This window comes from Antennarius striatus, chromosome 7 (assembly GCF_040054535.1).
Source record: "Antennarius striatus isolate MH-2024 chromosome 7, ASM4005453v1, whole genome shotgun sequence".
In the NCBI taxonomy this organism is placed as follows: Eukaryota; Metazoa; Chordata; class Actinopteri; order Lophiiformes; family Antennariidae; genus Antennarius; species Antennarius striatus.
In genome coordinates, this window is record NC_090782.1 from 7,125,595 (window position 1) to 7,149,870 (window position 24,276).

Consider the following 24,276-nt stretch of genomic DNA (forward strand, 5'->3'; position numbering starts at 1 on the left):
TGTGTATTTACATTTTTTCACATGTAGCTGCTACACCAGAGCTTTAATGTTTTTCTCCGTGTTCTGTTTAAATCATCAGGACAGATTCTTTTACAGCCAAGACAGCGTTTTGCTTTGAAATAAACAGGAGTCTTTGAGTTTGACCACAAGCCACTAAAATCCACAGAAACAAACAAGTTGTGCAGACATCCAGTCACCTCCCTCCACAGGAGTGTGGGTACATTCCTCTCAGCTTATCCTCCATGCCAGCCTGCCTCCGTCCCACCCGATATCCGGTCGGGACCGTTTTCTCATGCACGCCTAACGCTGCAGAATGGCAGAGCATCACCTGACTGATGCTGAGCAGCATTAACACATTCTTCAGGGTTTGAGGGTTTAGAATTTCTGTGCATAGTTTGAATACAAGCGCCAGAGCAGCACTTCACATACCACAAAACCAGAATGTGTGATGTCGCTGCGATGAGGAGGGACAGAGGGGCGTGTGTAGGGCTCAGGACAGGAGGAAGGTGTTCCTAGTGAACACCAACACCGCTCCTAACCCCTGTGTGGAAACTATTCCAGGCATGTGAAGAGTACCTGTGTGATTACACGGCGTCCCACGCAGTTTTAATGACACGGCTTCCAAAGATGTGTTTTAACAAGAGATTTATTGGCGAGTTAGAAGCTGTAGGACATGAAGTAACAGAAGGTGTATCAGTAAAAGGCTGTTTTATCAGTCTGCTGACCTGCACACAGAGCAAGTTACGACAAACAACTCAAAAGTTTGCTACAACAAGGCTTCGAATATTCACACTATAACTTTGTTAAGACAATTAAAAAAAAATAAGACCATAAAGAGTTTTCTTTGTTCAAACTGTGCAAATCAAAGACTTCTACAAATTAATTACAGAGGAAATATACAAACTATACAAGACTTCCATTATCCATCCTGAAATGAAAAAATAATTACAGCTACAAAATATTTATGAGCTACATCTGACATGTTTAGCTTTTGTTATTCAGAACAACACTAAAGGTTAGCTTTTAATGTTTTGGCAACATTTACATTTGAAATAAGCTTTTAAGTGTAGTCAAACATTTTCACTAGGATGTAAGTGAAATATAAGTCTCAAAAAAAGGGAGAATTGTGAAGAACTGTCTGACAAGAAATTTTACATTCACAAAAAAGACAACATGTTACTCCTCCTTGTACAGATAGAAGTGAAACTATGTGTTACCCTGAGACACAAAATATGAAGAACAAAAAAAAAAATCAGTCTGAAATAACACCTTGAACCAGAGGAGTATCTTTTGGGCCACACTCTCTTGTAAGCGTGTATTTTAAGTGAAGGAGGACGATACAAATTTAGCTCACCAAAATTGAGGGAAGCCCAAATCCAAAGTCCAAAAATACAGGCCGGAAGATTGTTTCTGTGCACAAAATCATATGCTGCCTCAAATCCCGTCTCTCCTTCCCCGTTTTCCTGGCTTAGCCAAGGTCTCATTTAGTCTATCAGCGTCTAAATAAACCTCACCTGAATAAACAAGCAGTGAAATCGGATGAAAGGGCGAGCCTTGGCTGTGAAGAGACACCAACCTGACCTTTAAGAGGTAATCTGGGTAAGACACGACACACAGATGATGTTGGAGCGAGTCGGCCTGATGTGACCACAGACGGAAGGAGAACGTATATTCAGAGCACACATCCAGGCCGTCAGGCTGCTTCCTGGATCTACTTTACATGTTCTATAGAGATGACTGTGAAGTCCGAGCAGTGCGCATGGCAACGGCTCCGACTCAGTTTAACTGCGACATGGGAAAGTTACACAAGATGCACGAGTAAACAAATCAGGTGGAAAGAGAGTGAGCTCTCAGTCTCTGGGCGGTTTCCAGGACCCCGGCCTCCGCGTCTGCAGCGGGGGGATCATCTGAATCAGACTGAATGGAGCCACGGCAGGAACACACAAACTCTTTCCTTCTCCTCCTCCTCCTCCGTGGAATCAGCGGAAGGCAGGGGTGTGGGGGGGTGTGGGGCACATGCCTGCATACCAGACACCATGGCTGATCTGGAGAGAGAGAGAGGAAAGGAAGATTAATATTTAAAAGCTGTGAACTTTGCCGTATGAGGACGGACCACATGACCACAGAGGCACTGAGTAGAACAGAAAGTCGTCAGCTCATCACCTTATCAGGCTCACAGCACTAATAAGGCCTGGTGAAGGACTGTTATTTAACCAAAGCCCTCCTGGCATGTGGGATTAAGCTCATTTATGTCGCCAGTTAATAAATATCCGAGGGTGGAAGTGGAGAGAAACCCGCGCTGGATGTATTTCACGTTTTAAGAGGCTTCAGCTGATGAAGGTCTGAGGCACCAGCTCTCCTGCAAACACTGTCAAACTGTCATCTTTACATTTTGCTGCAGGCTCAGATAATCCAGAGTCTCGTTTTCCTCTTATGCCGTTATTCTACATGAATGTCCCAGTGAGGAAATGGTGGCGGTTGGAGAGAAAGTCAAACACGATGTTTCAGTCCTATTTACACATATCTGATGATAGCAAGAGTCTGCTAGAGCAGATGAAGGGTGTGTGTATGTGTGTGTGTGTTCTGATGGGGACAGGTTGACAGCTACATGCTGGGGACTCAACTAGAGACTCATTTGGATACACCAACGACAAACACCCCCCCAGTGCACATCTGTTAGTGTTGTGAATACATCATCTGAAGCATAACAGGAACAAGATGTTGGAGTACATACCAATGACTTAATGATCTACGACACCAATCAAACCAAAGCTGACATCATTATTCTAGCAGAAACAAAGAATAGTTCTGAAGCGTCGGGCTTAAAGCAAACTGCAAGTAAGTAATCAAAAAACTGTAGAGAATAGTCACACAGGTGATGATGTGTTCAAGTCTCATTTTGTGGCTCCAACCACGGACAGGAAGAGCTCTGCAACAAACTCAAATCACCTTCAGAAGAAGCAGCAGCACTGAGTATCACAGGCAAATACAGGCCTGAGGGAAGTTTCCATTAGTGTGTGTATGTGTGTGTGTATAAAGGTCACTGTTTGCACATCTTGAGTTCTGCTGCTGGTCTAAACCCTGAAGTGCACATGATGAAACACATGCCTCTAAATCTTTCATACGCTGCTGCTCTGCTCCAGCTGTGACGATATCGCCGTCCCAGCAGCGCTGCAGCTCCTCATCCAGTCCCTGGATCCACGTTTAACTGTTAGCCATATACAAAAACCTGCGTTTTATATATCTCACTATATGTAATATACAGTATATAATGGTGCGATTGGACATGTGTCAAAAAGAATCTCTTCAGTTTTGGAGCAGACCTGGATAATTCACTCGCCCATTTTATCATTATAAGATCGTGGTTATTGTCAGGAGACTTTGATGTCTGCTCCTGCCTGTGATGTCCTGTACCAGCAGTGACGCTGAGTTGGCTTCACAGAGGACTGAGTTGTCGAGTCGCCTTCTAGTTAAAAAACTGGCTCATCTTTCAGTTTGTGAACGCTGACATGCAGAAACAGACCGACATCAGATGGACTGATGGATGAATGGAATCAACTTTATTGTGGTTCTTTGCTTTTAAACATAAGCCGACTACCATGAAAATTGGAAGAAACCAAAGCATTCCTTGGCTAGCGATGGTTACTATGCTGCTGAAGAGGGAGAGGGAAACGGAGCGTGTTCGCTCCAGGATGGGAAACACAACCCTTCAGAGTCTCAGGAAAGATCTGGAGCTTTCAGACCAGGTCCAGAGTGTCAACACCAAGCGTGATGTAAGAATCCGTTGATGACCTGAACACAGACCACATCTTTAGAGCAGATTGTTCTCCTCCTCAACCGGGCTGGGCTGTTAAGATGCTGACATCCCGAGTGACATTTATCTATTTAGTCTACATAAGCACGTTATCTTGGAGCTGAGCCCCAGGTGGCACCGTTATTATTGCCTCTCACGTCAAACTCAATTACACACATTACAGGTCAGCTGCAGCCGCCACGTGTTCGTTCAACCGCTACAACCTGTGTGTAAAGACAAACCCAACGCTGGGACATTCATCTCCAGTTTTACAGCTAAACAGCACTTTGGGCTCCATCTGCGCCTTCAAGAGGCCTTAATTACCCATGATGCACCAAACCGAGGATGAGCCCTGCTTTTCTTTATGCGTCCCTTGTGTCTGATGAGGCCTGTGTTGTTTAGTAATGACCACCAAGAATGTCAGTGTATTGACCCAAGCATCAATTCATTTCCACCAGTTTGCATTATTTCCAGGTGGACACAAAGGATTCTGGGTGAATTCAGAGCAGGTCGATGCAGCTGCAGAGCAAATGAAGGCGCATCTTGAAGACTCCAAGCACACACTCAAGTTTAAGACGAGGACAAAGAGAGTCTCTCTCACACCCCTTCAGAGGCTAAAACGTTATGTAATTCAGATGAATTACCAGGAGGATACACTCAGTCCCCTTCCAGCTGGGTTTCTGAGGAGCTATGACTTTTTAATAGTGCATTCTGGGTAATTAATGCTTGATTTGAAATATCTTTTCCCTTTTCCTTTTTGTTAAACACAGCACGGGGAATAAACCCATAAAAACTGTTGGGTTTATGTAAATTTGAGAGGCGGTGCTGAGGTCTGTAATGTGGCCAATTGATTACTCAAGGGATTTAAAACAAAGTGTGTGTGCACGTGCTGACGCTAACTGTGCATACACACGTGTATGTCTGGAACTGGGGGCGTTAGGAGAGGTGGGGGGGGCTGAAACAGATGCCACAATAAAAGCCTCATTGGTTTGTGTTCCTGGTGGCCCTCGTAGCCAAGCATTAATAAAACATTAGTATTGAGTGACCGGGGGCCCCGCTCTCCTCCTCCATGATCCCAGCGTGACCTTTCCTTTTTACAGCAGCTGTCTGGGGACGCAGGGACCCCCGCCAAGGACTGCGCCGGTGCAACCCCCCCCCCCCCGGCCTCTCCAGGTGTACCCGATCACACAAAGCCGTGCCCACCTCATAAGGACTTCAGTTAAAAATGTCGAAAAAGAACGTTATTCAGGTCTAGGAATTTTTTTCTAGATTGGATGGGGGGGAAATTAAGTGGGGGGGGGGTGCTGAAGTTGAAGGCAGGCTCATCTCTAGGGTTGTTCCAGTCATCATCTAAAAGGAGGGAGAGGACAGCCTAAACTTTGAGCTGATCTTCGGTTACATTTAGTCTGCCAGTCGTCATCTACAACATACCAGGATACAGCATGGAGCTAACCATCTACAAATACACACAACATATAAACCCAGTTTAAACCCTAACGGGTGACTGCAAATGTTGTTTGGGGAAATCAAAACATTATACTTGAATATTTTTGGCCTCACAAAGTTTTGCTCCTCCCGTCTCTACCATCTGGTGAGTGTCACGCTCTCAGACTTACAAATGACTTTCCACCAGCAGCAGGACTCTGGACTGTCCCTGGAGTCTGCGGTTAGTCACATCTGGTGGAACGGCACGGGGCTGAACGGCAGTAGGTGGTGACAAAAACAGCAGAGCTGCTGTTAATCCCATACGGTTCAAACCGGGAGCCTCAGATGCACAAAAAACACCAGCCAACGTGAACTAATAGATCTACGGGACACACCTTCATTCCATTCAAAGCAGAGTGCAGGACGGTTGGCTTTGTAAGGGGCAGGCAGTGGCAGCTTTGTGACTGCCTGTGTAACAACTCTTAACACTACTAGTGAACACTTGAACAGCTGACTGGTGGCTTCTGACCCCATTGTGAACATGAAAGGGGAAAAAAAAAAGCACACGCATTGACTTACACACAATTAGTTTTCTTTCTGACCCCGGCTGAAAGTTGACGACCTCGCTGGCTCAGTATTTTTAGGCAGCTGTTAGTCTTGGCTGCCAAACAGAACAAAATATAGCTTTGCATCCTCTATCGTTGTACTCGGCCTGTTCGCCTCCTTTCCACCGTCTGTTTGTGTATTTGATGGTGCGTTTGATTTTGCTTGAGTCACTCTGTTCCTTCTTCCTCACTTTTCGTCCTGAGCCCTCTTTCTCTCCGGTGTCAGCTATGGTCAGGGTAGGACGCCGGCGTAACAAGCTGGAAACCTGATCTGTTTCCGTGTGTGCTGTAATTAAACGCAGAGACAGTCGAGGAGAGGATGGTAGCTGCCATAACCGAAACACTTCATAAGGATCCAGCGCCTTGATCTTTCATGGCCAGCCTGACTGTCTCCATCCGGGCCCAGAAAACCGAGGGTGCCACGAGACGGAGGCCCATACCCGCCTGAAAAGGCAAAGCCCCCCAGCTCCATTATATCCAGCTGTTTACTGTAGAAACAAGCCACACGTAAGCCCTCTGCTCCTCACTTGCTTACGCTCTGCTTCACTTTCAAAGTCCTTAAAGGCATAAGAGGGGTTTGTTTGGAATCTATTTTGCGTAGTTGTGATTATAAAAATTCAGTCAAAGATGGAATAATCTCCCCCCACTCTAAGTAACCAGGGTAAAAGCGAGGCGTTTTATTCTCTACTTCAGAATCCTCTGTGCTACATCAGTGGAGATGGTTGTGTGAGTCACATGTTAACTGTTGAGATGCATTGAAATATATCCAAACAACAACCATTATGGGAATTTAATTGGACAGTTTAGCAGAGTGAACTCAGACAAACCGGTCGGTTCTTGTTCCCCTTTTCAGTCCCTCTGTTTCCATTAATTGTGCAAAGCTAAGAAGTGAAACTATCTATTTAACAGACCTGAGGTTCATATCAACCTTCTCATTGACCTTCTTGCAAAAAGATGAGCGCGTGCAAATAACTATTACTTTAGGTTTGGATAATTTCCTTTCATCATTAATCATCACAGTCACATCACAGACTTGTACGGCGAAGAAACTGAGGCTAAAATCTGGAATCCTGTCAGGACAGACATGAACTCTATCAAAAGTCAGAGTCTGGATTGAATTAAACCAGATAATTTAATCTACGCACACAGACACCCCTAAATGTGAGCACATAGATGTGAAAATTGCACCTAAAAGGTTATATTTTTATCTGATAATGCATTTTGAGAAAGGTGATGCATGGAAACCATATTACTGCATAAGCTCTAAGCTCTTTCACAAATTTCCCCACTGTGGGACAATAAAGGTCTATTATTATATTATTATTATTAGAAAATAAAGGACAGATATAGCTGTTTTCTAGTCAAGAAAATAGATTTTCAAACCACATCCTAAATAATGTCTCACATGCAAATAAGCCAATTAAAAAAAAGGTTAGTTTCGGTTCCCTGGAGATGGGATGGGCTCCTGGAGTCCCAGCCCTGCACAGGTTCATCAACATGCCGTATAAATATTCATACCTTACAACTGTTTAATAGTACCGACTCAGGGCTGTCAGTTAGCACCCGGGGCTATCTTCTGCGGCACCCTGCCAACCGGCCTTCCAGGTGCTGCAAGCACAGACCTGATCCCAGCCTCTCCACCATGCCGCTGTCAGTTTCAGCTCTTGTGTTGTAGCGCTCGCCCTGTAATTAGCTGCACCGCTGACATTCCTGCTGCTCTCTAAAGCAAAACTTCACCATGTTTTTCCAACACCCGGCCGTCACAGGAGCAGATGATAATCTGAAACTGTAACCGCTAGCAACCCTGAAAACAACAAGGGGCTCTAAAACAGGCCTTGTCCAGTTTAAACCCGCATTCACCTGTTGTGTAACCTGTGTAACAACACAACCGGTGTTAGGAGGCTTTTATTTGATTCCCTAAAGTCAGTTCCCACATATAACTAAATAACCCAGAAGGTTTTGAAAAACTGGGTTCTAAACTAATTTAACAAACTCACTAGGTTTTAAAATAACAAGTTTTTGAATTATTTAACATAAACAGTGTATTTATGTTATTATTGCACTCTGAAAGTCTTTTTTGTGCACAATCCTGCTTTGTGTGCCTTCAGTTGCCCCTTAGGGACAAAGAAAGTTTTTTGAATTTGAATATTACCTATCAACATAGAAGACATTAAGAATTGCACATAACTACTGTAGTTAAAGAAAATGAATTACTCACCATAGAAACCTGATAGAGCGAGTGCATCTCTCTCTATGCTGAGAGGTACTTCCAGGTGCTAACAAAGGCAGTGGGAATGAGGGAGTAGGGAACGCTGGTCACGCTCTCCCAGGAGTCAGACGACGGGTCGTAACAGTCTAACGTCTTGCATCTCTGAGCCCCAAAGTAGCCTCCAACCACGTAGAGCCGGTTTCCTGAAGCCACCGCATGGCAGCTGATGCGTTTGGCCGTCACGTCGCCAAACTTTGACCACTGGTACGTCTCGCTGTTGAAGCGATAAGCGGAGCTGGCTGAAAACTCCGTGTCCCCTCCGATCACGACCACGTGGTTTCCCACCACAGCCGCTGCCGTGTATCGCCACAGCTGTGGACAGGCGGCGGGCACTGACCACCGATTCTGGCAAGGGTCAAAACACTGCACCTTGGGGTATTTGTCTCTGTTCACACTGGTGCCCCCAAAGGCGAAAAGCTTGTTTTTGGCCCCTACGACAGCGGCGTTGCTCACTCCCTCTCTGAGCGGAGCCACCAGGGTCCATTTGTTGGTCTGAGGGTCGTATTGCTCCACCTGTTTGAGGGACACTGATGGAGATGCAGGGAAGGATCCGGCCAGAGACGTGTGTCCTCCCACCACATACAGCATGTGGTCCAGCTCCGCTGACCCGTGTCCGAATCGGGCGACCAACATGGGGGCAGCTTTGGACCATTCGTCGTGTAGCGTGTCGTAGACCCAAACGTCTTTGGAGGCACCGTTTTCAGATCCACGGCCTCCGGTAACATAAACCTGAGTGGAGACATGGAGAGAAATTATATGTGGAGTAAAAATAGATTTAACATGGATATATTCATGTATGGATCAAACAAACACCTTGCATCCAATAGCGCAGGCGCTGCACTCCTTCCTGGGGCTGGGGATGTCTGTTTTGGGGGTGATCTCCTTGGTCTTGTTGTCGATCATGTAAACTTTATCACACATGAACGTCTGTCCTCCCAGCAGAAGCAGGGCCTGGCTGACCTTTCTCGGCCGTGCACAGAATCCGGTTACAATACCGTCGTTCTGCAGGATCCTCATCTTGCACCGTACGGCGTCTTCCACTATTTCCCGCCCCACCTTGTGACACATCACCAGCTCCTCTGAAGCCACGTTGTTCAGCAGGTAGGTTTCAGGCAGCAGCGCCAGGCGAACACACCGCAGCAGCTCAGGAAGCTCGCTGTGCCGCCGCTCCATGTCAGCCTTGACCCAGTCGATAACGGCTTCATAGACCAGACTCTCATCCTCCACCTCCAGCTCCTCGCTGAGGATCAGCTCCTGGACTTTGTCTCTGGGCAGGCTGAGGAAGTCCTCCGTCTTAAAGAGGGTAGCAAAGTCCGCCAAACACATCTGCCATGACAGCTCGTACAGCCTCTGGCACTGGTGAGCGTCTGAGAGCAGCATCATCCCCAGACAGTTTGACTGATGCAGATTCTTTTCTAGGAACTCGGCCGCTGCGTCTCTGATGTCGTGGAACTGAAGCATGTCACCGGCTTCCAGGAGCGACTCTGCGTTCTCCTCGTTAATGATGACTCGGGCCGAGTAGGCGTAGTCCAACAAGAGCTCCAGCACCTCTGGGTGGAGAGAATCGTGGAAGTTGACGTCAGCATCCCGACTCTCCCTGAGCCCCCCGCTGAACATGGCCTCAAAGTAGCGGCTGCAGGAGGCCAGGACCGCCCGGTGGCAGGGGAAGGATCGGTTCCCAGCCTTCAGGACCACATCGGTGAAGACTTTTCTTTTGCGTAACAGGTTGAGCTGAGTCAGAAGGCTATCAGCATGGGACGTCTTGTGGAAGAGCTGAATATTCATGGAGCCAGAACTGGAGCGAGACTTCCTGTTTTCATGGTTACTGACAGACATGTTGATTTGGAACTGGAGAAGAAGAAAGGATTTAAATATTAGCAGGTAGTAAAAGACAATTACATTCTTTTAATCCAACTGATTTTATGGTCATGTATCAGCAAATCTGTCGCCAGTTAACTCCCATTTTATGATTTAAAAAAAAATGCTATGCCAACAGCTGATGAATGGACTGTTTCTAAATAAAACCTTCATATCGGTTGTGTGGGTTTCAGTGGAAGTGAACTTCAGACTTTGGAGATGAAAGGCAATCAGATAAGGCGTACTCTCACAGAACACCAGTGTGTACACTGGTGTGTGTGTGTGTGTGTGTGTGTGTGTGTGTGTGTGTGTGTGTGTGTTTCATGTGAGAAAGCAGACATCAATGTCAAGACTCAATCTCAGAACAGTGATAAGAAACAAGCCCGATGAGCTGGCCTCTGAGGGGCAGGGACACAACCTGTGTGTGTGTGTGTGTGTGTGTGTGTGTGTGTGTGTGTGTGTGTGTGTGTGTGTGTGTGTGTGTGTGTGTGTGTGTGTGTGTGTGTGTGTGTGTGTGTGTGTCCACCCCTATGAACATTTCAAAGCTGTGAGTCACCGCCAGCAGCCCTGGGAGTCAGGCGGCTGACTCCTAGGGCTCTGTGGCCCCCAGCAGGGCCACATCCAACCCGGTGCCAAGAGCCAAAGCATCTGGGCCCGCAGAGGAGGCGACATCAGCCCGCTGTTAATGAAACCATGTTAACAAATTCACAACGTGTGAAAACCCGCATCTCAGCCAGATGTCTGCAAACAAACCTGACATTGGGATTCCATTTATTTCAGGTCTAACTTGCATAAGTCGTGTTCAACTCCTCCTCCACCTTCTTATGTGTATAGCTGTAAGTCTGCCGTCCAGCCCCCGTCACAGGGACGCTGGACCTCCGCGGAGGGACGCAGCGTGAAATCCAACTCGTTTGGTGCCGTGAATGTGAAACTACGGTCAGCACTCCAGCATGCGCTCAACTTTCCTCTCAAGTTAGCCGCAGCCTGCAAACACACGCAGCCCGGACCGACCCGCGTCCACCGGGACCAGGTGGAGCCGCCTGGGAGTCTACGTTCAGGCGGCTGGATGAACCCACACGTAACCCGGTGATCGGTACCGGAGCCGTAACGCTTACCTTTGACAGCCGACGTGGATTCCTTTATGTCGTTTACAACTTCTACCGTCGCTGTTGGTGGTACGATTTATAAAATACGAACAAATCCGCCCTCCGGGATGGTGGTTGTGTCGCATCCCGAACTGTTCGGGGATCGTGGGGCCATCTGTTCGCGTCTGCTCAGCGTTTCAACGCGTAAAAACAAGCGGACGAAGTTGGAGCCTCTGTTCCTATGTGGTGGAGCCACACAGCCAGCGGGGACAGCAGCGGGCAGGGAGGCGCACGAAGAGCGAGCGCGAGCGCTGGCCCCGCCTCCTCCCCCTGCTGTCGTCCAATGGGCTGCGAGGTCCGCTCGAGCTTCTTCTCCACCGAGCCCCAGTTGAAGGAACCAGAGCCGTTATGACTAAAGGAACACGAGTCTGTGTGGCGTTCAAGGAGCCTCGGAGCTCCGCCACGTCCCGACACAGACAAACGGATCTCTGTTACGTTCAGGTACCAAAACGATTTGTTCAGTTTTTCACATTACTGTACAGGATGTTTCAGTAAATGTACATTAAAATAATCTGTTCGTATCTCGTGTCGGCGTGATGGCTGGCAATGAAATTTATATAATTTGAATAAAACAGTTTTACATTATAACCTGAAGTGTTATGTAGTTACTAAGGAACTCATGTTTTGGAAAGCACTAATTAATCTTTTATTAATATTATCAATTAATGAATGGATGAATTTTGATTACATATGTTGGGTATGGCACAAAGAATAAGCTGCTTTGGTAGTAATCTTTATTATTTTCTGGATCCAGACATGTTTAAATGATCCTTTCTAATTGTGTAATGGGGTTATATAGTTTGTTGCTCCCATCTTCACAGATCCTGTCTACACAGAAGACCAACCACATATCAAAGCATCATGGCAATTTCACTACTGTTAAAGAACAAATAACAATGATACTGATTAGAAATATGATCGATGTGTAGCTGAAACTGTGCAAATTCATTTAACTGTCAAATGTCTGGACTAGATCCAGAAGAAAACTCTGATGTCCTGCTATGAGCTTTATCAGAGTAAATATGGAAATTTATCACACTCTAATTTGAAAGCTGTAATGTCTTGTAATGACATACTACTGTTCTGTCACTTGAAAAATATGTTGTTATAATATTAAAATACCTCCTATTAATAAAAAATAAGAATGATAAATAACTAATTATAATAAGAATAATAGGAATAGAGTTACCCAAAACAAGGTAAGAGCGAAGAGAGGCAGCAGAGGTTATAATGACGACTCCAGTTGTGTATGTCTGACTGTGGACAGGCAGAAGGACAGCACAGCCATCGCTTGGGTCAATCATTTGGTATTTCTGGAACTGAAATCACGACATTTCTAAAGGGATTAAGTACCGTACGTTTCGGAGGTCAGTCAAGGAACAGATAAATCCGCCTGGACCTGTATAAGGAATTCCTTGGGATGCTAAAAACACAATACTATACTAGAACCCATGAAAATTAGTGCACACATTCAGTACTCATAGCGCAAGAGTTGTGTCCTCGCATTTTCTCCACAGAGTATTAACAAAAAATGAAATATATACAAACAGTCAATTATCATTTAGGTATGTATTGTCAGTTTCCAGGTGGGTTCTTTACCAATATACGGATACAAATAAAACACAGACAATGTCAATGTAATAAATTGCATACATGCACTCACACTTCAACAAATCATTAGTACTGTGAAAAAAAGGCCTCACAAAGTTTTGCAAAACGATGCGAAAGAGTTAGAATCATTCTCAACACTTTTAAGAAAGCAGTGCTATTTGTGGCCTTATTTAAAAACTATAAAGGCTGCAGATTAATTTACTGTGAAAACATGGCAGAGACTGTCCATGTGCACTGTCAAGTGATCTTCACACCACGAACACAACTACCAGAATTGATGCCACACGTCTCAGGTTTCCTCTCCCCCTGTGTCTGTGAATCAACAGCTGCTTTACAAGATTACAAGCAGGCCTGTTTGTGTGTATGTGGGAATGAGTGTGTCCATCTTTCAGTCAGATTTCCATTCAGGTCTGAATTATCCAGTAAACTGCAGTACTGGTTGCTGTTTCCCATTCTCATCACCATCGCTGCCGGTGTTTAGCTTATAGCTGACTGGACCAAAATGCTGTCATACACACAAGTGTCCCCAAAAGGAGATTACAAATTTAAGGAGATTAGATTATTAAACTCATGATTGTAATCTAGGGTTAATTCATTCTACTGCACTTTAGCCTACCCCCCACCCCAACCCCACCCCCACCCAATGTAGGCCAGAAGCTTGGATCCAAACTGGTTAGCAGATTTATGTGTATGTGCTTGGGTGCAAGCATTGTGGAACAGGTCATTAATTACTTTTAAGAAGGCACGCCACTAATCAGACCCCCCACAACTATTTCTCAATGCCCCAAGCATCACAACAAGCCCCTCGCAGACCGTCTATTCACGTGACAGTAACTGTCACTCCTTTGTTGATGCAGACAGACTGTACAACTCAAGGCAGGTGGCCTCCTCGGTGAGGTCATCCATTCTGAAACATAAGGAGAGGAGTGTGTGAAGGGGTCATCCTCATGCCTCGGTCCCAACAACACACAACGCCGAGGTTCTTCAGACTTTCTATTTACGTCGTTGGCTCTTGTCATGGCTATACCAGGCATGTTGACAAGTTTAATTCTAACTGAAATGGTAACTTACACTGACAAACTTACAAGAACTTATCTTTGAGTGGCAGACTAAATATGAATACAACATAATTATACAAAAATGGATATGGAGATGGTTTCTGACAGTTGTCTACCATGAATAAACAAAAGGACGTTGTCTCCTAAAAAGTGTGAAGAAAATAACTATGACTATATTTATATAACAATATAACTGTAACATATCTATAACCAGCATATTACGGTGTATGTCCAGGACATCTTACGATAAATATTTCATTTATATACAGTATGTCTAAACTTGACAGTTACTAATTAAATGAAGAAAAAAAAAAGTTAAAAATGAAGTACAGGAGCACTCAAGAGATTCTCTTAATTGGTTCAGGTTTAATCACTCTTTAATCTCTGAATTAAATTGACTCATCGCGCCACCTGCTGTGTAGGAGGGCGAAGTGCTCGTTATGTATGAAAAATACGGACTACAGCAAGGCGGAAGGAGCGTCTACAAAGTCACGTGATTTGTTGTCCCTTTTAAATATTTTAATGTTTATATCCATCCATTAATATGTTCACTTGTTCTTTATATCACGCGCACGGTATGTTTGGAAGCGGTATAATTAATAACTCAGCAAAAACTACATTTCCCATTTTGAAACACCTCCACCGGAAATGACTGATTTAGTCTTCCGCCGCTGTCAAGGGCACCGGAAACTTGCGTTAGCTCAAGCTAGTCGTCTGCACGTGCATCTGGAGTAAACACAGAACTTTGTGGCTTTGTTGAAGTGTTCCGACAGAGATGGAAGGGTTCGGTTCTGACTTCTCATCTGGAGACTCGGGGAACAAAGTGGACAGCGGCGCCCTCATGGAGCAGATCAAGCTCCAGGTTGCTATGGCTAACACACATGCGATGCTGCAGGTAAACCTCTCACTACTGCTGGGAAAAGGGAAAATCCACTGAAAGGTTATTTGAATAAGGAATACGAATATTTATGAAACAGCTCACTGGAAAATGTGGAAAATCATACATTTATGCATAAATTGTAATATATAATATGTATATATAATTCTGTGACACCGTTGGCATGATGTAACTTTAACATCTATGTAACCTCAGCAGACCAGTGCTAGGCCTACGACGACTTTTCTCTTAAACATTTCATTTTATCTTGTACTAAACATCAAATAATTGCTCGCTGGGTGATTTTATTATGTGTCGTAATTTCTATTGAGCAATATGCAACAAATGATTGAACGAGTATTTGTTTTGTGTTTCAGAAAATGACAGAAAAGTGCTTCAAGAAGTGTATAGGTAAACCTGGAACCTCGCTGGATAGCTCTGAGCAGGTAGGTGTTGGGCCATAATGACAAAGTTTGATTTCAGAAGAACCAGTTAGTCTGATGTCTACATTCTAATAATTGTATGGGGCATATTTGAAACGACAGTTTTTAACTTTGAATACATTTTGAACAATTAAGAAAAGTGTCAAGTAATTTAAATTTGAAAATAATCATTAGTTGCAGCCAAAAGAAGAAACCAGGTTCTTATACAATTTTAGAAAACGTTTTAAGTGTCTTTTAATGTAGACCCCTTTGTCCTCCCAGAAATGCATTGCGATGTGTATGGATCGATATATGGATGCCTGGAATACAATATCCCGAACATACAGCTCCAGGTTACAGAAAGAGAGGGCTCATATGTGAAAATCCATCTTTCACGCGACCCCTCTCAGGCTGATGCTTGCTCTGAGGAAGAGGAAACTGGAGGAGCTGTGTATCACAGCAGCTGCACACCACGTTTGATGTAATCCAGGTCAGACAGTCAAAACAGAGCCGGAGGATTCCTGTCATTACAATATTTCTGTGGACATTTTCATTTTCCAGAGGAACAGCTCAGCACTACAGTTTAATTATTTTTTTTCATGTTAGAAAGCAATTATTCTGAATAACAAATATACATATTTTCTGTAAATCTGTATTACTACTGTACGTGTGAGTCCAAAGCCCTGACAACCCTCTATATCCTGACAGTATAGAGGATTGAATATTTTATTTTCCACCAAATGTTCAAGAGGGTAAGAATGAAAGTTGGTAATCATTTCTTAGCTCATTGACATTAATTCAGCTGGTTCTTGTCTTTTGTACAGGGCATGCTGGGATATGCTCAAACCCCTGAATTGGATAAAACAGTTTGGAAAATAAATATACTGATGCAATGAGATCATTATGTAGCGCTAAGGCCTGTAATTTTAAATGTAACTTGTTTACTAGATTGTGGCTTAAGGCTAAACACTGACTCACTCTAGCCACCAAACCATGGCTCTGGGTGTCTTATGTGCAGGAGACTGTGTTATTGGGATATGTAATACCAAAACTAAATCATTGTAGCCCTTTAAAATGTGTCCGTGTTTGTTTTCCACTGCTTTGATTGTTTGAGTTCTCACAGAAAAAAATATTTGCCAAGGAAATTAGGCGCAGACTGCAGCACTTATGGGACTTTTACTCTGAAAGTCCCATGGAAATTGTTTTCAGGAGCAACTTGGTGTTTTCACAGCTGTGAACGTGACATTCACAAGCCTCCAAAAAGTTCTATATCAAAGTACACCTCAAGAACAAAACTGTTTTGTCTGACCTGTTTTCTGCTTGTCACCCTATCTGCAGCCCTCCACAGTAGTGGGTTTGTTTCAGCACAGGGGGCCTTGCTGAACACGGGGGACTGAGCCTTCCTCAGCTTTGCCTGCATAGTTTTTCAAATGCCTGGGAACCACAATCCCTTTTTTTTCCTTGTACTGTTGAGTTTTTAGGGAGCTAAAAACCTGTGAATCATGTTTATGTGTGAAGATATTAAATGATTTCCATGGAAAAAAAATAAAATACCCTTGTGAATGAAGGTCTTTTTTCCCCATTAAAACGCTGCATATCAGTGACACATAAGTTTTATCAAATGTGAGTTGAATTCCTCTAAAAATGATTCCAAAATCACTTTTCCCATAGAGAACTACAAGTTTCCCAGAAAGTCTACATGCAGGATCAGTAATTACAATCACACCTTTGTCTCATTTCTAAGAATAAATACAAAATGGACAATGAAATGTATCCATAAATGATTCACATATTCTGAACCCCGCACAAAATATAAACAGCACCATGTCCACGAGGTTTACAGTTAAGGAAAATAAATAACGGAAATAAATACTTTCCAGAATGTCCAGATGTCACAGTTTAAGATTCTCATAATTTCTTCATTATATCATGGAAGAGAATGATCCCAGTTCATTCAGATGGCACAGCATTTTAAAGAGCACCAATGACCAATATGTACACACTGTGTGGCTTTATACATGACTTGAGACCTTGTACAGTACTGGTTCTGGACAGATCCACTGATGGGTAGTTCAGCTCCAGGTTTGTGTCTTCAGAAAGACAGATATGTAGATATCCAGGTCCTAACGGATGTCACACGAGTGTAAACTCCCGGAAAACCGATTCGCCCACATCCGTGTCCCCAGCTCGTCACTCCAGCAATAAACCACTGGCCAGATGACTGACGGCAGGTCAGCGGCCCCCCAGAGTCGCCCTGGATGATGGAGAGAACCAGGAAGAACAACAGCAGGATATTAAATCAACCTCAATCCAGACAGTGAAGGAGAGTAAAGAAATGATTCAGGATGAGTAAGGAAGCAGAGAAGAATGTCAGTGAGATGCCAGGAGCTTTGACCGAGACAGGAATTCAAGTGGGTTTCCTTACATAAGGAGATTACAGAGTGGGAGTGGGAGAAAAGGGGGGCTCTGTATTTGTGCAAAAGAAAGACTTTGTCTCATCATAAAAGGTGTATTCACACAAAGCCACATTTTCTGTGATCAGCAGCCTCAAATCGCAGGCTTAATGTTTGAACTACATCTGATAAGTAATTTCAACCCACAAGTTATTCATAGGTTCTCTTTTCTGTCTGAGAAAAGGGAGAAGAGGTTGATTCATACTGGCTTTGTGAAACAACTAGTGTCATATAGGAGCTGTGGACATATTCCTCTGAACCCATGCTCACTCACTCTCTCAACCTTACAATGATGTCCAGCACATTTCCACTCTGCGTTAAGGCTATTTACAGTAAAGACCCTCAATCTTACCAGACAGGTGTCTCTGCCTCCCTCCATGTATCCAGCACACATCATGCTTGGACTCAGTACGTTTCCATACGACCGCTGGCAGTCGGCTTGGTCGATCATATTCACTGCCGCTTTCTGCAGCAGGTTGGTCAGCGAACCTGTGATAATAAAGAATCATGTTAGTGTACAAACCAGATTCACCTCCACTGTTCTGGCATCGCAGCAGGAAGTCTCAGCGGTAGATAAGCCATAACCTCAGCAGAGAAAAACCAACTACCTGTACAGTATCTGCATGGCTGCACACCAGAAAGACAATACTGTACATAGCACAGTTTCATCAGATGTAGTCTGTATTCAATAAGGGTCAGGTGTTGGCAAAATAACAGAAGATGTCTATCTTTTCGTCTAACATTAAAAAAAAACTGCTCTTGATATTGGATATAAATTCGGTGTAACATTCTTTAATATGAACCAGTGGTGAAAAGGACACACAAAACACAACACAGTAGACACGACGCAACTCTCTGGATAAGGTCAGATCAAGTTGTACAACACTATGCTATGATGGGTGGCTTAGGGGCCGTTTATTCTGTCTGCAATTTGACATTTCTAGACTTTTGTGTGTGGATGTACTTTGTGGCCTCCAGGGAGGGATCAGAGGCTGTATAAGAAGGACACTAAATGAATATTGAGTTTCATGCGGTAAAGGACAAGAACAATGCCTGTAAACTTGTGTTAAAAATGATCAGCCTCAGTCTCCATTTACAAGCAAACCTTGGTTTTCGAACGCTTTAGACATCGAACAAATCGGAATTCCACCACAAAAATCGAAAAAATTTTGTCTTAGAAGTCAAACAAAATTTGGAAGTCGAATGCGAAACAAAGGTAGTAACATCCATCCATCCTCCTCCTCCTCGCCATCTCCAACATTCACGTATGCCAACTGCTCACCACCACAATGGTAAAAATTCTTATCTTATATTTTTTCTTATATTCTTTAAATTCTTTCTTACATTTCAGTAATAAAAAATAATCACAAGGAACAACAAAGGCTGTATGTTAATTAAGTCACTCTAAAGTCATTCTTGAGTATTTGATATCTCATCCGTATCTTTCAAAACAGACTGTTAATATTCACTGTCAATAATCATTTCCAGTGTTCCAGTATGATGTAACATGTTTGGATTATTATCCAACAGCCCAATGTTTTCTGTCAATGACATTTTGGGACTGACCTCCTTCCCTCACCGACCCCCAGCCTGTGATGTAGCACTCTTCGTTCTTCAGGAAACGGTGCACAGGTGACGGGAGGCAGACCGACTGGATGGTGTACGACGTGGGGGCTGGGGCCACCAGCTCCAGAAGAGCCACGTCGTGGTCCATGTTGGTCTCATTGAAGGCCGGGTGCAGGACGATCCTGTGGATGGGAACGACCAGGGCTCCCACCCCAGAGCGCAGCACGGATCCCAGGCTGACAGCCCAGTTGTTAGGGCTGGAGTCACTGAGGGTCACAGATGAAGACTGAGAGTTAGATTACGGTAATACAATTAATGGAATGGTTTTTGGAAAAAATAAACTCAGCAGTTTGTTTGATTTTTAGTTTTCCACCTGAACACTCAGTACCTCCTGAAGCAGTGTGCGGCCGTGAGTAACCATTTGGTGTGAACCAGTGTGGCGCCACATCTGTGAAGTCTCTTGTACTGGAGACTGCCGATCCACGGCCACTCTCCCCTCCGGGCCGTCACTCCACCCACGATCTTATGAAGGCTCAAGGCAGGACGGACACCACAGTCTGGAAGAAACCCACCGATGAGGAGCAGCTCCTTTCACCACGGCGCTGCACTCCATCACACATTTAAACTCACCACAGTTCTGCTCGTCGGCCTGGTTGGGGCAGTCTGGGACTCGGTCACATTCTGGGTTAACCTTGCTGATGCAGGAGGTGGAGCTACACTGAAAGTTTCCATCGCAGTTCAAGACTGGAAGACATGATGGAGAGATGTAGCTATGAAGGGAATTTGTTCCATATTTGCAAAACTTTATGAATTTCTCCAACTAATGGAGCGGCTTCCATTGAGACATTACCAGGTAGTGTTGGTGCAGGCGAGTCATGGCTGGCTGTGGTCCTGGGTGCAGCTGATCCCATTAGAGTCACTGGCACAGTGGGAACATACTGGGAGTAATTATGGACCAAGCTTGGATCTGTGTGGCCTAGGATCCAGTCCCGGAGCCTGGTGACACGGGAATAAACTCCAGGCCTGTTTATTTGGGCGCAGCCCACACCCCAGCTGACCACCCCAGCCAGGAAGAACCTCCCTGGGGGTCCCTCACACACCAGAGGCCCTCCAGAGTCACCCTAGAGGGGAAACCCAAGAACCATTACTTTAAATAGTGCTATTGTGCTGTAAAAATCTTTTTAGGGTGCTACCAGCTCCAGGGCTGCTGAGTCAATGAGAAATATCTGCCTCAATAAAGTTACATTTACTGTGGACTGTTTAAACTAAAGGTTAAAATATATGTTTATGGTGAATTATGTCCAGTTCAAATAACTTTATTGAGTGATGAAGGGAAGCAGGACTGAGTCTTTACTGTAGAGGAGTATTGTGTGTTTTTCTCGTCATCACCTGATGTGATGTAATGAAACTAAGAGCCACAGCCCCAGTTTTACGGTGGGACCAATGTTGTTATTTGACCCTATTTTCAGTATCAAGGCAGAAATAAATCATCAGTCCATGGATGCAAATTTTGCCCGGAGTCAGGAAAGTCTAGTAACAAAACGTAAGCTGATATCTGGTGCTATTGAAGCTGGCTCTCTGTGGACCACATGCCACAACACTGACCTGACACGAGTCCACCTTGCCCTGCAGGAATCCAGCACACATCATGTTGGCAGTAATGGCACCTCTGTACACAGAGGATTTGTTGCACACCTTGGAATCAATGATTTTCACGACTGCCTTCTGCAGCGTTGGAGGAACATCAGCTGAGGGACACAAGACCAACAGACAACCGCTTGACTTGTACAAATCCTACTTCAATACAAATGTGGTAATAGTCAATATTAATGATTATGTTACACAGTACATTCTTGTAAATAATGAACAACTATGTAGACTAGATATTCTGTAACGTAAAACGTCACAGCTGTCATGTGGGACCATCCTGATGTAGCTTTAGAAATAGTTTCCTGGTGAAATGTTGACAGATTTTTCTTGCTTTTGACTAACATTTATTGACTGTTTTAAATGCCTTGTTAGGTCATCAGATCTACAACGTATCAGATTTCTTTTCATTATTATCTGACATAAAATATTATCATTTTAGGTCAAATAATAAGGAGAAGAAAATCCCCATAAACACAATCAAAACATCAATACACAGAATACTTTGTGTAAAAAACTTTTGTGTTAACCCAATCAACTCTTTTCTTTCTGACTTCCTCCTCTGTTGAAGTCAGGATGCTCTCTTTCAGGCAAACTCACAGTTGAACTGGTTTCGAGCGCCCCACCCTGATACCACACAGCTGTGCCCGGGGGCAAACACATGAGATGGGGAGGGCAGGCAGACGGGCTGGATGTAAGAGTTGAACGTGAGGGGGGTCTCTAGCTCCAACACAGTGACATCACTGTCAGTGTTTGTGGGGTTATAGTCTGGAGACACAACCAGAGATTTGATGTTCATCTCTTTAGATTTAGACTCCTCCCCGCTCACGAGTGTGGCCCCCACCAGGGCCGTCCACTCCCTGGGGTCGTCATCCCTTCAAATAGAGAAGAAAAACATGACTTCGACACGTGGATGCCAGTCAAGCAGCATCACAAATATCAGATCAAACTACTATTTAACCGTTAAATAAAGTAACTAAACCAATGAGTTTGCACATGAAGGCCCTCGTCGGTGCTTACTTCTCAAAACAGTGAGCGGCGCTGACCAACCAGCGATCACTGATGATGGACGCTCCACAGGTGTGACGGCCGTGCAGCCTCAGACTGACCTGCCACGGCAGCTCCCCATCACGGGCGTCCTCGCCACCCACCACTCGACTCACCATAGCAGGACGTGTGCCACAGTCTGAGGGCGAAACGAAGATAGAGCACGGCTGTAACCTGGTGCATCCCTGGGATGCGCTTCAAGAAAAGTTTGTGCATCCCAACATGACATTTATGCAGTAAAGTAATTACAGGATATACAATAGAAGAGTACACAAGGATTGGGTTTTTCCAATAGTACAATAAAAAACTTAACAACTGTTAATTTGAATGTTTTTATTAATAACATCATAACAGTAAAAAGGAAAAATAGAGTAATTTTATATATTAGTTTTATCAAAATGTCAGTCATTTAAAAAGAACAATTTCAGAAATAAAGATGTAAAAGTTTTTTTTTAAATTCATATATTCTCCTGTGGACACTGCACCAAGCTGACAGAGACTTCTCCACACACATTTCAGTAATATCTGTCAGTAATATCTGTCTCTTTTTCTTCATTAACTTTTGATTGTTTTCTATGCAAGAAAACACTCACTGTCACTTGGTTTTTCTTCAACTTTTGCATCTTTTTCGGGGCATAGTGATAATCAATCAATCAATCAACGTTATTTGTATAGCGCTTAATCACATCAGCAGATATTTCAAAGCGCTTTAACAGACAGACAAACCCAACAGGACCCTCCTAGCAGATGCAACAGCTTATGATTGCTCTGGAGGGTCGAAGTAACTCCTCGCTCTCACTGCAGCGTGTAAAACGCGCAGATGTCGTGTTGCCGTTTGGTCGATTTTAGGCAGAATCACACAGGTGAGTCCTGTGATGAGAAACTTGCGCAAGATCCAAACATAATGGTGAAATTTAAATGGAGAAACGGATAAATTGTGAATATTTTTGTTGAATGGAAGTGCATTTAAAGCTCGCAAACCAGGGACACGCGCTGTGTGACGACCATGCGTCCCTGTCAAAAAACGTGCATCAAGGACGCAAGGATGCATGCTAATGAGAACACTGAAAGATGAACACAATTGAACAGTAAGGCACACTAACCACACTGAGCTTCATCAGATCCATCTGCACAGTCAGTAATGAAGTCACACTCTGGGTTTTGTTTGGTGATGCATTCTCCATTGTCACATGTGAAGATGCTGACAGGACACCTGGCTAAGGAATGACAGAAAAATGGTAGCATTCAAATTTTACAAGGAAAATTCATTCTGAGTGCAAGTAATGTATGTAGTTGTAAGGATATTGATCGAGATTCTTATTAACCGGACCATATTATCACATAGCCAGAAATCATTTTTGCACAAGCACTGAGGCTCGTTTGTCAAACATTGATCTTGTGATGAAGGGATGCATTCATGGTCAGTATGAACTCAGGATCAAAAGTAAAATCCTCTTGATATTCCTAAACTGTTTATTTGGTAAAGGAAGGATTTTTACAGGTAAACTTGGGTATAAAATGTGTTCACTTACCCATACTACCATCTCCAATAGCATAAAATGACTTTCCACTAGCTCCTAGGAATGTGGAGACAGATAAAGATCAGATTCTGTGAGGACAATAGAAGTCCAGAGACAATATTTAACAACATTGTGACCTGTGTAATCGGGGGCCCGTAGCGCCACAGTTAGCTAATAGCAGCGTAGTTTCCATACCCAGCAGGATGATGGTGCTGATCTCCCCAAATTCTGGCACTTCTAGTGGATCCTGCATGGCTGAGGCGAGTCCAGCACTTAGCACCTCCTGGACAAAGCTGTCTGAATACTGCTGGACCCTGGACACCGTGAAGACGAGTCTGAATGTCGCCATCACGTCACCATTAATGTTACTGGAAGGAATGGGATGCATTCTGTTACGTGTTGCCTTTGATTAAATGAACTTAATACATAATCTACCTGTATTCAGCATTCACTTACCCAAAAGCAACGATAATACAGTCTAAATAGTGATGTGATACTGACGAGGCAAAGAAGACATTTTTAATCTGTAAGATAATAAAAATGTCCAGTTTTAACACTTTTTAAAAAACAATTATTTTGTTTTTAATATGGTGCAAATCTGGATGTGACCTTGGTCTGTAAAACAGATGATAGCACTATGGAGAAACCAGAATCCTCATCCTGCAGAACAGGATTATACTTCAGACCTCTCAGCTCCACCGTCTCCATGAAATAATGCTGCTCCTGCACCAGACAGGCTGCCGATGGTAAAGGACAATGTTTTACACACAGGTGCACTGAGGCGGGTGTAAAAACAGTCTAAAGGTGTGGGAACGCACCAATCAGCAGACCCACAAAGACCCCGATGACGAGGAAGAAGATGAAACAGGCTGCCAGGGTGCTCCAGGTGGGGCGGGGACGAGAAGAGGATGCTCCTGAGGAGGAGCACGACACTCTTCCTCCTCCTCCTCCTCCTCCTCCTCCATCCTTCCTCAGCTCCAT

The 24,276-nt window shown here is 44.2% G+C and overlaps 3 protein-coding genes across 4 annotated transcripts; 1 reads left to right on the forward strand and 2 right to left on the reverse strand.

The window, feature by feature from the left end:
• Positions 1–630: 630 nt before the first annotated feature.
• On the reverse strand, positions 631–11,412 carry enc3 (ectodermal-neural cortex 3). Its single transcript, XM_068320015.1, has 4 exons — positions 11,065–11,412; positions 8,906–9,940; positions 8,042–8,821; positions 631–2,045 (listed from the first exon to the last, which is right to left on the reverse strand). The coding sequence occupies exons 2-3, from the start codon at positions 9,926–9,928 to the stop codon at positions 8,075–8,077; spliced, it is 1,770 nt and encodes a 589-aa protein (XP_068176116.1). The 5' UTR covers positions 9,929–9,940; positions 11,065–11,412; the 3' UTR covers positions 631–2,045; positions 8,042–8,074.
• Positions 11,413–14,442: 3,030 nt separating this feature from the next.
• timm13 (translocase of inner mitochondrial membrane 13 homolog (yeast)) lies at positions 14,443–16,611 on the forward strand. Of its 2 annotated transcripts, XR_011036764.1 has the most exons (4): positions 14,443–14,658; positions 15,018–15,086; positions 15,345–15,552; positions 16,401–16,611. XR_011036764.1 is itself a non-coding variant. In XM_068320016.1 (3 exons), exons 1-3 carry the CDS (start codon positions 14,539–14,541, stop codon positions 15,441–15,443), a joined length of 288 nt encoding a protein of 95 aa, XP_068176117.1. In that variant the 5' UTR covers positions 14,443–14,538; the 3' UTR covers positions 15,444–16,611. The 2 variants fall into 2 exon arrangements, 1 of the variants encoding a protein (XP_068176117.1); XM_068320016.1 differs by having other exon boundaries at positions 15,345–16,611.
• A 278-nt stretch (positions 16,612–16,889) lies between these two features.
• Positions 16,890–24,276, reverse strand: tmprss9 (transmembrane serine protease 9). Its single transcript, XM_068319251.1, has 15 exons — positions 24,114–24,276; positions 23,905–24,032; positions 23,752–23,819; positions 23,491–23,663; positions 23,308–23,352; positions 22,879–22,992; positions 21,749–21,914; positions 21,329–21,603; positions 20,687–20,829; positions 19,932–20,202; positions 19,712–19,825; positions 19,470–19,638; positions 19,082–19,347; positions 17,868–18,004; positions 16,890–17,316 (listed from the first exon to the last, which is right to left on the reverse strand). The coding sequence occupies exons 1-15, from the start codon at positions 24,274–24,276 to the stop codon at positions 17,155–17,157; spliced, it is 2,394 nt and encodes a 797-aa protein (XP_068175352.1). The 3' UTR covers positions 16,890–17,154.

Bases quoted from the DNA above. Each gene is read 5' to 3' on its own strand.
- enc3 (XM_068320015.1), bottom strand. From the start codon at position 9,928: ATGTCTGTCAGTAACCATGAAAACAGGAAGTCTCGCTCCAGTTCTGGC. The intron at 8,822-8,905 runs GTGTTTGTTTGA...GTCTCCACTCAG, and splicing joins CCTGCGCTATTGGATGCAAG to GTTTATGTTACCGGAGGCCG.
- timm13 (XM_068320016.1), top strand. From the start codon at position 14,539: ATGGAAGGGTTCGGTTCTGACTTCTCATCTGGAGACTCGGGGAACAAA. The intron at 14,659-15,017 runs GTAAACCTCTCA...TTTGTGTTTCAG, and splicing joins ACACACATGCGATGCTGCAG to AAAATGACAGAAAAGTGCTT. The intron at 15,087-15,344 runs GTAGGTGTTGGG...TTGTCCTCCCAG, and splicing joins CGCTGGATAGCTCTGAGCAG to AAATGCATTGCGATGTGTAT.
- tmprss9 (XM_068319251.1), bottom strand. From the start codon at position 24,276: ATGGAGCTGAGGAAGGATGGAGGAGGAGGAGGAGGAGGAGGAGGAAGA. The intron at 23,353-23,490 runs GTATGGAAACTA...CCACATTCCTAG, and splicing joins CAGCACCATCATCCTGCTGG to GAGCTAGTGGAAAGTCATTT. The intron at 19,639-19,711 runs GTGAGTTTAAAT...GGTTTCTTCCAG, and splicing joins GGCCGACGAGCAGAACTGTG to ACTGTGGTGTCCGTCCTGCC.